This window comes from Prunus avium, chromosome 3, assembly GCF_965620075.1.
Source record: "Prunus avium chromosome 3, drPruAviu1.hap1.1, whole genome shotgun sequence".
Lineage (NCBI taxonomy): Eukaryota > Viridiplantae > Streptophyta > Magnoliopsida > Rosales > Rosaceae > Prunus > Prunus avium.
In genome coordinates this window covers 5,901,921-5,915,997 of record NC_142286.1, presented here as the reverse complement: position 1 = coordinate 5,915,997, position 14,077 = coordinate 5,901,921, and the positions used below count along the sequence as shown (strand labels likewise).

General features: G+C 38.4%; 3 protein-coding genes across 7 annotated transcripts; 1 reads left to right on the top strand and 2 right to left on the bottom strand.

The window, feature by feature from the left end:
• The first annotated feature begins 1,439 nt into the window (after positions 1-1,439).
• On the top strand, positions 1,440-4,833 carry LOC110769536 (ras-related protein RHN1). 3 transcript variants are annotated; one of them, XM_088251181.1, is made up of 8 exons: positions 1,440-1,612; positions 1,645-1,737; positions 2,415-2,492; positions 2,592-2,759; positions 3,158-3,206; positions 3,724-3,797; positions 3,995-4,088; positions 4,484-4,833. In XM_088251181.1, the coding sequence occupies exons 2-8, from the start codon at positions 1,699-1,701 to the stop codon at positions 4,582-4,584; spliced, it is 603 nt and encodes a 200-aa protein (XP_088107307.1). In that variant the 5' UTR covers positions 1,440-1,612; positions 1,645-1,698; the 3' UTR covers positions 4,585-4,833. The 3 variants fall into 3 exon arrangements, with proteins under 3 accessions (XP_088107307.1, XP_021829231.2, XP_088107308.1); XM_021973539.2 differs by having other exon boundaries at positions 1,440-1,741; XM_088251182.1 differs by lacking the exons at positions 1,440-1,612; positions 1,645-1,737 and adding an exon at positions 1,942-2,151.
• A 1,132-nt stretch (positions 4,834-5,965) lies between these two features.
• Positions 5,966-9,775, bottom strand: LOC110769532 (kinesin-like protein). The gene is made up of 4 exons (XM_021973534.2): positions 8,523-9,775; positions 8,250-8,425; positions 7,736-7,956; positions 5,966-6,954 (listed from the first exon to the last, which is right to left on the bottom strand). Exons 1-4 carry the CDS (start codon positions 9,562-9,564, stop codon positions 6,150-6,152), a joined length of 2,244 nt encoding a protein of 747 aa, XP_021829226.2. The 5' UTR covers positions 9,565-9,775; the 3' UTR covers positions 5,966-6,149.
• A 919-nt stretch (positions 9,776-10,694) lies between these two features.
• LOC110769534 (Putative methyltransferase family protein) lies at positions 10,695-13,946 on the bottom strand. Of its 3 annotated transcripts, none has more exons than XM_088250931.1 (9): positions 13,621-13,946; positions 13,388-13,495; positions 12,909-12,982; positions 12,716-12,818; positions 12,229-12,279; positions 11,802-11,955; positions 11,446-11,584; positions 11,043-11,148; positions 10,695-10,922 (listed from the first exon to the last, which is right to left on the bottom strand). In XM_088250931.1, the coding sequence occupies exons 1-9, from the start codon at positions 13,766-13,768 to the stop codon at positions 10,777-10,779; spliced, it is 1,029 nt and encodes a 342-aa protein (XP_088107057.1). In that variant the 5' UTR covers positions 13,769-13,946; the 3' UTR covers positions 10,695-10,776. The 3 variants fall into 3 exon arrangements, with proteins under 3 accessions (XP_088107057.1, XP_088107058.1, XP_021829228.1); XM_088250932.1 differs by having other exon boundaries at positions 10,695-10,934; positions 11,029-11,148; positions 13,621-13,945; XM_021973536.2 differs by having other exon boundaries at positions 10,695-10,934; positions 13,621-13,944.
• Positions 13,947-14,077: the final 131 nt, after the last annotated feature.

Sequence of the window (14,077 nt, the reverse complement as noted above, 5' to 3'; positions counted from 1 at the left end):
ATAATTTAACGATAGGATCAATGGAGCGATTAATATAGAGTTGACGGACCATTTAAATGAATAATTTAATTGAGGGACCAAAATGTAAATCGGGTATAAATTTGAGGACCATTTGAGTAATTTACACTAAGAAATATATTGAAAAAAAAAAAAGAGAAGAAAAGAAGTGTGGGGGAAAATGACAAGAAGATTTTGGAAGTTAGAACATCAATTTGGAAGAGATGATGGAAGCAGGAGTTGGTATCTTTTCATTACCTTTTCTTGGCGAGGGCAACAAGGTGACGAGCAAAAGCATTCAACTTCTACTTCAAGGATAAGAAAACCAATGAAAACACCACCAAGGAAAGGCTAAAAATTCTATTATAAATTTCGTTACCAACACTCTCTCTAATAATTAAGTTGGTAGTGAAGTGTTGCTCGAAGTGGATTAATTCTTTTGTGTGTTATTTTGGAGTTCTATCATACAAGGATAAATCGGTCTAGTCAATGTCCGAGAGTGATATAAAATAACTCTTATGTCACTCTTATTAGCCATTTAAATGCAGTTCATCAAATTAAATTCAACACATTATTAAATAGCATGAACGAACGTGACACGACCTAATAGACTAAGAACTAGTTGGTGACTTCCTTGCGCTTAAAAAATTACAACAAAATAGACTGAATTTTGGGCTTGATTCTTATTGTGGTGAAGCGTTGCTCCAAGAAGAAAATTTAATTCTTCTTACTTTCCCTCCCTAGACCCCATCCAGGAAGTGAAACAAAATGAACACCCTCTGCAAGTTGACCTTGGCTTATGTAGTATTTGGCATTTCTCTCTCTGTTTTTTAAATATTCTCTAATTTTTTTTTTCTATTTAAGTGTTAAGATCAAGAAATAATAAATTTTTTGTTTTCTATTCATCCATCAATTTTTATTTTTTTTCCAGAGTGCATGATTTTGATAGCATAAGAGAAATAAAATATAACTTCGACCCAGCACATGAATTTTGGGTACAATGCAGAGAAATTCATTCATATACAATATCCCCAATCTATGCACAGCACCCAGTTAGTACTCAGTAGGTCCCATAATATCCAATGGACTCATATAATTAATAAGGCCCTTTTGAAGCAGAAAACTTATTTCTAACGGGATAGCATTGTTTTGCTATCCGGTCAATAACACAATGATATTTGAAAAAGTTATCTCACATGTCATTGCGTCATTGATCGGGTATAGCAAAGAGTGTTATCCCCGTTGCATGAAAGTATTATCCCGACCAATAACACAAGGACATGTTAAAACGATATCTCACAATTATTACGTCATTGACCGAGAATAGCAAAAGTGCTATCCCCATTACATGAAAGTCTTTCTCTAAAGCAAAGATACATGGGCCCACAAGGAATGCTTTCTTTGTTTTATTTTCCAAGCTTTCTTCATTGAGAATGGAGAAGTGCAACAAAACTACCAGTCAACAGATTACAGAACTACCAGTCCACTGCTGGGGATTGAGTGTTTTCTTTTCTTTGTCCAATTTCCAGTTCCATCTATTAATTTTCTATGAAAATTCACATACAACTTTTATGTCTCTTTGACAACAGCAACTTCTATCCCTCTCTCTCTCTCTCTCTCTCTCTCTCTCTCTCTCTCTCTCTCTCTGTGTAAAGCTCTCTCTTTCCTTCAACCTTGGACAATTTTGATCAAGGTGGTCCAATGGCCAGGGCTGGCAACAAGATCATACAAGCCAAACTGGTGGGTATGTCTTACCCTTTCTTATTTCCAAATCATTACTTTGAGTATTCTTTTTAATTTTATTTATTCTTTTCAATCCCTTAATAATCTGTGCAATAACCCCTTTAGCACATTTGCTACTATAGGTTGGTGCTATAATCCGTTGACTTCTCTAATTCCAATTGCTTAAGAGAAGAACCTTATTGTGTGTATTGCCTAGAATTCAAAATTTGATGTAAATTGTAGATATCCATTTTCTTTTTTCCAACTGCATGCTGGAAAAATTAAACCCCACAGAAGTGCTGATTTGAGGCTCCACCATTTTGAAATGCCCCAATTCATGATTTGCACCCCAAAAAAGAAAAAGAAATAAGTACAAAGCAGTGTGGCAATTCAAACAGCAGACTTTATATCAGCATACACCAGCATTAGTAGGTGTGCCATTCTTACTCTTAAGACTGTCCGGTAGTTTCTGTAGGAGCTGATCTCTTACCTGTATTTTGAGAAGCATAGAATCTCAGGTTGAATTAATAGCATATTAGGAGAACCTTTTGGCTTTTCTTGCATTACTTCCGTGATGAGAGCAGTGCTTACAAGTTACGAGAATGTAGTACAATGTCGATTTTCATTTGTAGTTAGTTGAATTGTCTCATAAAGACATAGCTCATTTCTAAATTTCTTGAATGTTTCTTATTCAGGTGCTTCTAGGGGACATGGGAACTGGAAAAACCAGCTTGGTATTAAGATTTGTCAAAGGCCAGTTTTTTGATCACCAGGTTTTTGTTGACCTCTTTGTATTTTCGATAAAATCTTTCGTTTTTTCTTATTTATGTGAAATTTCACAACTGAGGATCTTGGTGCTTGTTTTCATGCAGGAACCAACAATAGGAGCAGCTTTCTTCACTCAGATACTGTCGTTAAGTGAAGCCACTGTGAAGTTTGATATATGGGACACAGCAGGACAAGAACGGTATCATAGCTTAGCTCCTATGTACTATCGTGGTGCAGCAGCCGCTGTAGTCGTGTATGACATCTCAAGCACGGTACCTATGAACCAAACTTCTTATGTTTTGTTCATTCATTCTAATGAATTCCACCCTCTCTTTCTTAAAATTTTAAAAGAGTATATGCTTGTGTAATGTATGCAACATCTGATGACTGTGACTTATGATGTACGTATATCAGATTTAGCTCCCTTAAGTTGCGTATTTCCTGTTCAAGTATAGTAAACTAGCTTCACCTTTTTTTAATCCAGATTCCAAAGGTATATAATTATTAGGGTACTATTCTCTAGTGTCTAGATGAATATGATTGCAAGTTGTATGCTGTAAATTCTGATTTGAAGATTTGAAGGTGATGGCAGGTATTTTCAATTCAATACTCAGTTATAGTTTATTGCAATTATGTATGGTTCTCTGATTAGAATGTGCACTGGCCTCAGGATACGTTCACTCGAGCCAAAAAATGGGTTCAAGAATTGCAAAGACAAGGTGAGACCATAGAAATTGAAAAATTGTATTCTTACCATGTTTTTCCTTTCTAAACTCTGTTTTAAATATGGAAAACCAAGATACCAATTTGTTCACACGGTTGCCCTATACGTATGTAATGTAGAAAGAGTTAAACAAACCAACCTTACTTTTGCGTATCTCCTCCTTAATTCCTATTCTCATCTGAAATTTTCAGGCTGTTTGTCACCTTTGCTGGTTTAAAATTGTATTATTTGTATCTTCAATCTGTGGCAGGCCCTGATACGTCTTTTTTGCCTACCCTCTGCTGTCACAAATTTTGATTGCTTTTCTCTGGCTAGTACAATTTGAAACAGCCTGGTTTAGCTCTTTTCTTGCACATATGTCTGTGGACCCTATGTTATATATTAAAGTAGTAAGTGTGTTTTGGGATGATTTTTCAGTTTTTGAAAAATAATTGGTATTTTCACTATGCTTATTCTGGAATGATTTTTGTTCTTGAAATTAAACATGATACACTGTTTATCACCCTTTCCAGGGAATTTAAGCTTAGTGCTGGCGTTGGTCGCAAATAAGTGCGACTTGGAGGCGAAACGAGAGGTCGAGAATGAGGTATTTGCAACAGCTTCTCCACAATTTCCCTTTCGCTCCTTCTTTCCATCTGCATGAGTGTGTAGTTAGATGAACTTATTTGCAGTCATATTGACTATCAGATCTGGATGCACAATAACGTTTTGATGTTTGTTAGTTTGGAACTTGTATTTAAATTAAAGGTTTTGTGTTTTATTTTTCCTGTAATTGGATTGCAGGAAGGGGAGCAATTTGCTCAAGACAATGGGATGTTTTTCCTGGAAACATCAGCCAAAACTGCACAGAATATCAATGAGCTATTCCATGAAATAGGTAACTTTCAGAATTATTATCTGAAGATAAAATCTGGTTCAGTTACAACATTGCCTAAGGATAGCAGGGTCATCACGAGGGAAATTTACTGTTTCAAACATTAGACATTGTTTTTGTAATCCAAATTCTACGCAAGTTGAATTGCAGCAAAGAAAAAATCGGCATGAGTCCAGACTTGTTCGCGTAGAGTTGTATCAATCATAATGACTTAGGACCATGTAGAATTGTTGGCATTCAGAAAATTTAATTTGTTTGGTCTAGCATCCTCCAGGTACAATGATGGTATTAATTTGAAGGTCTTCTGTTTTCGATTTTTCATTCTAACATTCAGAGTTCAGTGTTTAGAATTTCTAATGTTCAATGCTTACACATCGTGTTCCTTTCCACCTATGCAGCAAAGAGATTAGCAAGAGCTTGCCCCTCAAAGCCTCCCGGAGTGAATCTAATCAGCGAAACACGAGACAGAAGAAGAAAGTCATTTTGTTGCTTGGGGTGACGACCATGCACTGCGGCAGTCTGTTTCTTGAAAGATCCCATTTTGCCTCGTATTGATTCAGAGGTTGTTTTCTTCGAAGTGTAAGAGGGAGTCTCACAAATTGCTCACAGGAAATCAAAGAAGTACTTACCTAAAAGTGTTCAAAAGTTTAAGAACAAACTTGTAACGTCTGTAAATTCGTATAAGCTCTGCAGAATATGAATATCCATGCTGCCTTTGATAATCTTATGTGACTTATGTTCAAGGAAACCATATGAAGCATAAATTGCAAATAGAGCCCTGACCAACAAAACACATATGATAGAACAAATACAAATGAATAAATTTATTCAGCATATGACCTCATGATTTATTTCTTTGATACCGTATTTACGAAGATAAAAATGGTCTGCTATAATTAAATGAGAGAAATAGATAAAATTAGCACAAGACAAACAAAATGTTTGCCAAATTGGCCCCTAACTACCTCTTTATTGTTATAGAGTTGTTCTTCTTCCTATTTGGAGGTTATTTAAACAAACACAACACCAGAAAAGCTTGCGCGAACACGAAACCGAGGCAAGATGTGGAAAATGACTAAGCTTGATCTGAAGTCTTCACCCATCTATTACATTACCTAACACTAGTCTTATCTGAGATACAAGATCTAATGCTTGAAGTAGAAGTTGGTTCCACCATACATATTAGGTTGGATGGATCTGCTCATCTGTAAAAGGCAAAGCCCTCTTTCTTTTTATTCAGCTTGTGTGTGTTTTGTAACCATCCATCCCTTTTATCTAAAAGATCTAGGTTGCCAACTTCTTTTCAAAATAAAAAAGCTACGTAATTAAGGAATACCGGTTGTATACAAACATGTGTAATTAAGGGATACCGGTTGTATACAAACATGTGTAATTAAGGGATACCGGTTGTATACAAACATGCGTCAACGTTGCTCGTTCCTAGTCATGTAACATACTCGTATCTCATGCCCTCCAATGACCAACATGTTAAAGCTATGTGCCAACTTGACCTCATTGCAGTTTTGAAGTATGTACTGGACTATTTTAGACCACTGGATTCTTTCTTTGGAGGGAAGAAAGGTATATAGTCCTGCTTCCATGATTCTCCAATACCTCTCAATTTTTTTTAATCTTTAATGAAATATTCTACAACCTGTGGACTATAATTCGGTAGCCACCTCCTATTTCTTTCTGTAAAGTACATAAATGTGGTGGCAAAACAAATCCAAGGGAGTGGCTTTATTTTATTTTTCAGAAATTTAAAATAAAATAAAATAAGGGCATGTGAGTGCAGCCATAGAGATAGAAGCAGCCACGACTGCATTGATTAAAAGCTTAAAAATTAGAAAAAAGAAAAAGTTTCTAAATTGTTAAAGGAATACAAAAAAATCGTCCTTCCTCAATATATTGAAATCAACTTCACGTATATGATTTTCAGGGCTTGTCCCATATGAAAATTGCAAAATCCTATAAGTTACTGATAGATACAAATTAACACTAGAATCAGGACAAAATTTATTTAAATGAAAACAAAAAACAAATGGGCAAATTATACATACAAACTTATTCTCTTGCTGAGCTCTGACTTGGATTATGGGGTGATCTAGGAATCAAGCTTCTGTACATTTCTGAACACGACGAAGCAAAATCCGACAATGCCCTAAAGAGTTCCGGCAAGCGAGATTTAAGACTTGCTATCGACTTCTCTCTCACCTGAATGCATAGCCGTTCATAGGTTTCCTCCTCCTCTTCTAACCTCTTCTTCACCGTTTCCACAGCAAACTGCTTTTCTGCAACCACATCATTTCGAGTGTGGCCTTCTGGCCCGTCTGGATCTATTTCGTCTGGAATGGTCTTGTGCATATTTTTATTGTACCAGTCTTCAAAATGTCTTGTCTTGCGGGCAAGCTCTTTCCTGGTTTCTTCACATTTGTCCTTCATTTTAATTTCATCCTCTTGATGAGTCACTATAGTACTTATTACAGCACCAAAGTTATGTATAGCAGTTCTTGCGACATCATCTGGAAGTTTCTCTAGATGATCCTGCCAGGCAAGGAGGAGCGCCTGAATGGGGGGTCGTTGAATTCTTGGTGGGGAAGAAACTTTCTCCTTCAAGCTGCTCTCAATAGGGATGAGATTGAGTTTTAACCAATTGTTGAGGGCCTTGATGTACACCTTTTGATAAGTCACAAGCTTCCCAATCTCAGAATGCCACCCTTGCACAACACCAAGCAGCTGGATTGTGCGCTCATGGTGGTGCTGACTTGTTTGCTTGGGGCAATGGGAGATGTCGAAAGACCTGAGGACTGTTACAATCTTCGATTGGGCCTCATGGTGATCTCGCATGACTTCCCACATAGTAGCCATCCTGCAGTCCGTTAATCATTTATTAGTGGTTTCAAATTGTATGTTTGAAGATAGATGCAAAACCCTACAAGAACAGTTCAGTGGTAAAGTCCACAACTACCAAGAGCCCAGCCGGGCAGTGTCCCTTGAAGTTGACTAACCAGAAGATAAATAAACTGGAGCACTAAAATCTAAAATCTACAATACATTAGGACACCATATATAGGTTTCCTTATAGATATGAACAAACAAGATAATATTTTATAGGTCTTCATAAAGAAGGGTAGCACCATCAACTCATAAGATGGGAGGAAAGGAAATCTTATGTTAAATGCTCTCCAACATAGGAAATATGAATCAATTTTAATTGATTAGCGTACAACTCTCTAGTTCAAGAAGTGAATAAACAAGGTACTTTTTTATAGGTCTTCATAGAGAAGGGTAGCACCATCCACTCATACAATGAGAGGAAATGCTCTCCATCAATATATATATATGTATGTATGTATGAAAAGATGCGAATGTTCTTTTCTTCATTTTTGTTTTCAAAATTTAATTATAAGGCACCCTATTTTCTGCAAAACCTACTGAACCTTCTGCCAGAAAAACCTCCTTGCAATATGCAGAGGAGGTGTTTGAACTCATTATTTGCAATTATAAGGCACCCTATTTTCTCCAACTAATTATTTGCAATTTCATCCTATGACTCATTGTCCCCACCCATTAAACCACCCACAAATCCTTAATCAACCCACAATATGCACCAATAGAATCTTGTTGTATATTATCAAATGAAAACTCACCCCTCGACAAGCTGAACAAGTTTTGGGTACAACTGTCTGTCTCGTAAAGAGTTTATCTCTGATACTGTTGAATCCATAGACTGCATGTCAACAATGTATCTTGTATGTAGATGACTTACGGCTGCTTTTGCTTTCTCCGATGCTTCAGAATTGCCCCGTTTCTTCAGCCTGTTCAGCGAGGCAACCTTCTTTTGGTACTCAAATTTCATAAGCTCACCTGCCTATCCAACAATAGTCAATCCTAAATTAGATTGTGCACAAGTAATGAATACTGATATCAATGCGGAGCAGTAGAAAAGTTCAAAAGACCACACTACAGCAAGAGCAAAAACAACAAAGACATTTTCATGAAATTGTGTAGAACAATGTAGTAATTAAACCAGAATATTGATATCAGTGGAGCCCTAAATAGTTAGAACCTTTGAGACTTGAATGCACAACCTCCCTATCTATTTCTCACACGGTTTCTCTATCACAGTGATAGCAAAACGAAACTGATTAAGTTTTTTAGTACCTTGACTTCGTCATATAGCTTTTTCTCCCATGCCAGCAACTTATCCAAGACTGTAGCATGAGTTTCATGCTCTTCTGAGTCGAAGTCATCCTTGCCATCATCGACATTTGGAATTCCTCTAAAAGAACGATTCCATGTAATAACACGCATCACTCTAGCAGAGTGATCTATATGACCTGCAAATGTAATCACATTAATTGTAAACCAAACATCAGAGAACCACTCAAACATAACAAAACCCAACAACAGAACCACAGAAAGGTGATTGATTACCTCGATTATCAGCAAAATTCGAGTGATAGTGGAGCCTGGTGGCCTCCAACATCTTGGAAACAACATGGGCACTCTCTGAAGCCTTGAGAAAATGGTCATCAATCTCTGCAAATTTCTGCAACAAATTCGCACTCCCTTTTGGCGCCGCGGCCTTGGCCTTCTTCAAGCTCTTCCCGACGGACCCAGCGCCCACCTCATCCACCACCGGCAGCGGCGGCGCCACCACCACCTCCTCCACTTTCGCGCTCCTCTCTACCTCCACCTCCACCTCCTCCTCTTCATACTTCTCCACTCTCTCCGGCCTTTCTTCGAACACCTCCTCTTCTTCCTCATTCTCCACTATCTTTGGCCTCTCATCGTACACCTTCGGCTCAATCTCCTCGGCGTCGGCCAGCGTCGGGGCCGGCATGTCCTCCACCGAGAAAAAGTAGTCGTAAGGCGTGTCGCGGTGCTGCGGCAGCGGCGGTACCGTCCTGCTCTCCACCGAAACCGGCGGAGACGGAGAAGCCACCGGCGGCGGACCATCCAAATCGTGATCACCGTTCTCCACAACCCCTTTCTTGCTCCGGCTGCTCCTACTCCTCCGCCTCAAGCTCTCGCTACTCTCAATCACCTCATCGTCCTCGTCCTCGTCCTCCTCGATGATGGGCTTGGGCTTGGACTTGGTCCGTGGCTTGGGCGGGTCGGGTTTGATCTCCGGCATGCTGGCGGCTCGTTGGAGAGGAGAGGTGGAGAATTTGGGGAGTGGCGGAGGCGGAGGGGGGAGGTTGTCGACGAAAGGCGGCGGGGCGGGGACACCGACGCCGGCTGCGGAGGCTAAATTGGGCTGGTGTGCCGGGATTTGGGCCGGGTGCGGGGCCACGATTTCACCCTGGGCGTAGTCGCTTAAGGCGGCGCCGGTGTTCTTGAGGTAGATGGCGTAGGAAGAGTGGGCCGCCGCGAAGGCGTTGCGAGACGTCACCGATTCCTTCATGAACTGCTTCCGCTCTTTGCATCGGGATACTGCTTCTTCGTTCTCGATCTTCGACTGGGTGCAGCCCATGTTCGCTATTCAGCTGAAAACGCAGAATTGGGCTTGTAAGAACGAAGATGAGAGATGGAGATTTAGAGAGAGAGAGAGAGAGAGTGTGAAGGGTTGAAGAAGAAGCTTTTTTTGGTTAAGTTGAAGAAGAAGCTTGGAGCTTTTACTTTCGAGTCTGCGTCTGTGTCTGTCTGTCGTGTTCTCTCTGCGTTGGATTGGGAAAGAATAATGAGAAAAAAGGGAAATGGGGAGACACTGTAGAGGATTCGGTGCTCAGGACAATAGAAACGGCGTCGTTCAGTGCTTGTTTAATTTTTTATTTTATTCCCATTTTTTTATTTTTTTATTTTTAATTTTGGTATTTTGGAGTGAGGAAAGGATCCAAAGAGAGGAGGGGACAAGGAAAAGAGGTGTTGGGATTGGAGTCTGGGGTTTTCCAGATTACCAGTTGATTAAACAAAATTAAGAGAGGTTAAAAAGGTCAAACTCATAAGTTGGTGCAGCAATAAAAAAATAAAATTAACCCTAACCTAAGCTAAATCAACCGTTTGGTTAAATGTTTTACATTAAAAGAAGTGTAATTTTGAACAAATTCGAACCAAATATCAATCAGTTTGATTAACTTGTTTGGCACTCAAGATTTACTTTAACTTTTTCTTCAACATAAGAAATATTATTTACGGCATGAACTGAAGGTACTAGATCCCTACTTTAAAAAAGGTAGTTTTCTTTAATTTGAGTTTGAGCATCCTTACTTACAAGTGATGGGCACTAGCTTGCATCTGGTGTTTCAATTTCAAGTGTTTTGGTTTCTATTTCTTCACTTCATTGACTGCCAGCAAAGCCAAATCAATACGAACCACCCCCCCCCCCCCCTAGTCGTTGGTTGATGAGGCTTTTCTTACGAAACTGTTTTTTGACACTCCAAAATGTTGATCATGCACTCACCAGTTATGTTTTTGTTAGGGCTGGACTTGGTTTGATTGATTCGGTTTTATTACCGAAACTCCAAAAAATACAAAACCCAAAGCCAAACTGGGCCGACTGGTTCGGTTTGGCCGGTTTTCAGCTCCATATACGCCCAGCCCTAGTTTTTATAAACAAATATGAACTTTAGCTTATTTCTAAAAGCCCCTATTACGAAAAAGGTGAAAACAACCAATTAGCAACCTTTGGTGACTATATGGATGGACTTTACAAGAAGAAGGCTTACAAGAATCCAGTCTCAAGTGTTTATAATTTTGTTTTGTTATACTTAATCTGCCAAAGCTCAACATCAGTTCCTCTATCATACTCCCTCACATACTGAGGAATCTGTGTAATGTCTATGCATTTTCCCACAAAGCAAGGCATTGAACCACATTCAAGGGCTTCATAATCTGCATCTTCCACTGAAAACCAAGTATAAGCCGTAAAGATAAAGCCAAAAAAAAACAGAAAAAATGAAGTAACAAGCTCATGATATGTATGGGTGCATCTTGATACATGTACAAGCTTACCCCCCTCTAACCGCAAAAACCTTAGGAAATGCGAGTAACCATTTGCAACAACATTGAGATCATCAAGACTGAAGTTGTAGCGTTTTTCCAATGCCAAGTACAACACCTGAGAAACAAAAAGCTAACTGCCATTTACTTGATCAACATATAATGGATGAAAAGGAGTTTCTGAAAAAGATGAGGGGCTGTCGAAAATATGGGAATGTAGTCATCACCCTCATTGACACCTATTCTAATCATGATCAAGCTCACTTTATGTACCCATGTAATGGTTGCAAATCCTAAACTTTTAATATATTAAAGGCAAAGAAAAAAGGCAAACAGGACAAATTCTCGGAATTCTATCACCCATGATACTTCTATTCTCCATCCCCGGAAATCTAAGATTTTGGTTTGTACGTACCTTTTCTGAACCTGAAGACATTAATCTCTGTAAAGTGCTGAAAAATGTATCTGTCAGGTCATCGCTGTAGATTACATCTGCAGCTACAAGCAAAGAAGCTTCCTGGGCTGCTTCGACTTCTGAAAAGGTCCAAGAATACCTAGGCAACATCATTAAAAACTGATTTATGTTTGCCAATAAATGATGTTAGGATATAACAAATAGTGTTAACTGTTAAGCTACATGATAGAGAATAAACCCAGCAAAGGGAATGCACTAGCAACGCGATAAGGAATTATCCAAAATGAATATGTTCTTGATACCAACAAAATTCTGCTAGTTTCTACAAGCAATCAAAGTAGATAGGTAATTTTCACCTTTTACCCTGGGAGGATTCTTCTAGGGTCATTCTTGGGGGCCAGGGTTTCATCCAATCAAGTTCACGTACATGAACTGTAGCTCGATGACTGAACAGTTCAGAATTGAGGTCGACATTCTTAGCACAGTTGTCAAGGACCTCAATCCCATGGTCTGACACAGAAGGCAACCTTATATTAATCACAAGTTTGAGTTGTATGACTCAAATAAGTAAATCCAACATAACTATTCATGGAACTCATTAGTAAAAATCATATAATTCATTGAAAACATCAACTTTGATTCCAAAAACCTAGTAACATACACTGAAATGATCAAGCACCCCTTAAAAAGACATTTCTTCAAACCCTTGTTTGGAAAATACAATTAGAAAAACTTTCAAGGAACAAAAGGACATGAAACAATATAAGTGCAAGGCCACTGTACCTGTTATAAAGACTGTTTTAGCAACACGTGCAAGTAATACACCCACCAACCCTGGTAAAGATAATGAATTCAAATTCCTGTCACTGAACATGTAGTGATGTCTCAAATGATGGTCGTAAAAATCTTGAAAGGATAATGAACTTGTAGCATTGATTCCCAAAACTGTTCGGTGGTATTTTCAGAAACAATCATGGTCAGATTTCTAACATTAGAGTGTTTTCCTCCCCCAAACTACAGTTCTCGAAAAATCATGTCGCTTTTTCTTCATAATTTTCTAATTACATTTGAATTTTCACATTTTAAAATTCCTATGGTATAGTTCAGCTATCCAAAATTTGAGGAATATATCATCTCTAGAATGCACGAATAAGCATCGAGTTAATTTAGAATGAATGCTAATGAATCAATGATCAACTGTAAGGAGCCAATTCCAGGACAGATAAAATATAATCAGTTAAAATAAAGGCAGTACTAATGATTATTGTACCTGTACCAGCACCAAGTTCTAATGCAACAATTCCATCAAGTTCAGATGATGTAAACATCTTATGCAGCAAAAAATCAGATAATACAAGTTCTGCCCTCCACACCTGCGGGGGCAAAATGAGATTAGCTATGGATGCATTGCAAATAAACCAAACTTATAAGCTAAAATTAAAAACCAACATCACAAAATTTACTTGCAAACCGACGCTTGGAATTGATGATGTGATATTATGCTGGATGCTCACACTAGAACTCTGAGTAGATGATTCTGCACATTTTTGTGAAGAAAAAAACAACACAAAACCCCCAAATGATCTTAAAAAATGAAATACATTCTTCTTATATTGATAAAAAATCATCGTAAAAAACGAAATATGGTCTTTATTGTGTAAGAATTGCTGGCTTTGGTTAAGGGATAAAATGCAAAACAAATCAACCAGCACAAATGCACATGCCCATTCTAATGTACAGCTGATCAAGTCTATCTGAAGGACTAACCCAAACAAACAATCCCAACATGCTCATTGAGAAATTGGATTGAGGTCTTTAAGATCATAAATGGAAGCAAAATTAACATACCATACCATTAACATGCAAAGGCCTCAAAGCCCCCAAAAAAAGTTGTCAAAATAAAAATAAAAGCAGCATGTGTGAGCGACAAATGGAAACTTACTGTTGCGTCTAGGGAGAAGAAGATCACCATCCTCGTCCAAGCTAATCATTTGCTTTGTGGAAGCTGGTTCAACTTGGGAAGTCTCCTTGTATCTTCTGGGCTCAAGCTCTATAGGCAAGTCATTGTGTTAGAGGCTTAAATCTTTTTTTTTTTTTAATTGAATAAAAACTATAAAATAAAAAAAATAAAAAAATTGAAACGGAGCAGAGGTTAGGGGAGATTGAATTCAGAACCAGGCGGGATGGAGAAGGTGAAGCGGGAAATGTGGGGCCCAGAGAAACCAGGTGGGCAGCCCAAGTGTACTTCACTCATCACCTGCTCTTCCTCCTGTGAATCTCCGCGGGTCATTTGCCCCATCGTCTCCAAAGACCCTTTCTCCATTGACACCAATCTTACTAAGAAACCAAACCCTAACCCTAATTGCAATGTTCCTATTGGAAACCGATCCCAATTCTGTGTGTCAAAACGCTGCGTTGTGCGTTTGCAAGCAGTATGCCAAGTAACTTAACTAGCCCATCTGGAAAATTCATAAGCAAACTTAGATATCAAGTTGATACCTTTTTAGGTGTAAAAATACTTGAATACCATCACTTACCACTTTTAGAATTTTTTTTAAGCCTCCTTTTTTTTTTTTTTTTTTTGGGAGTCAATTGTGTTACATGAGTGTCAGTTCATGTTATTGTTGGGATC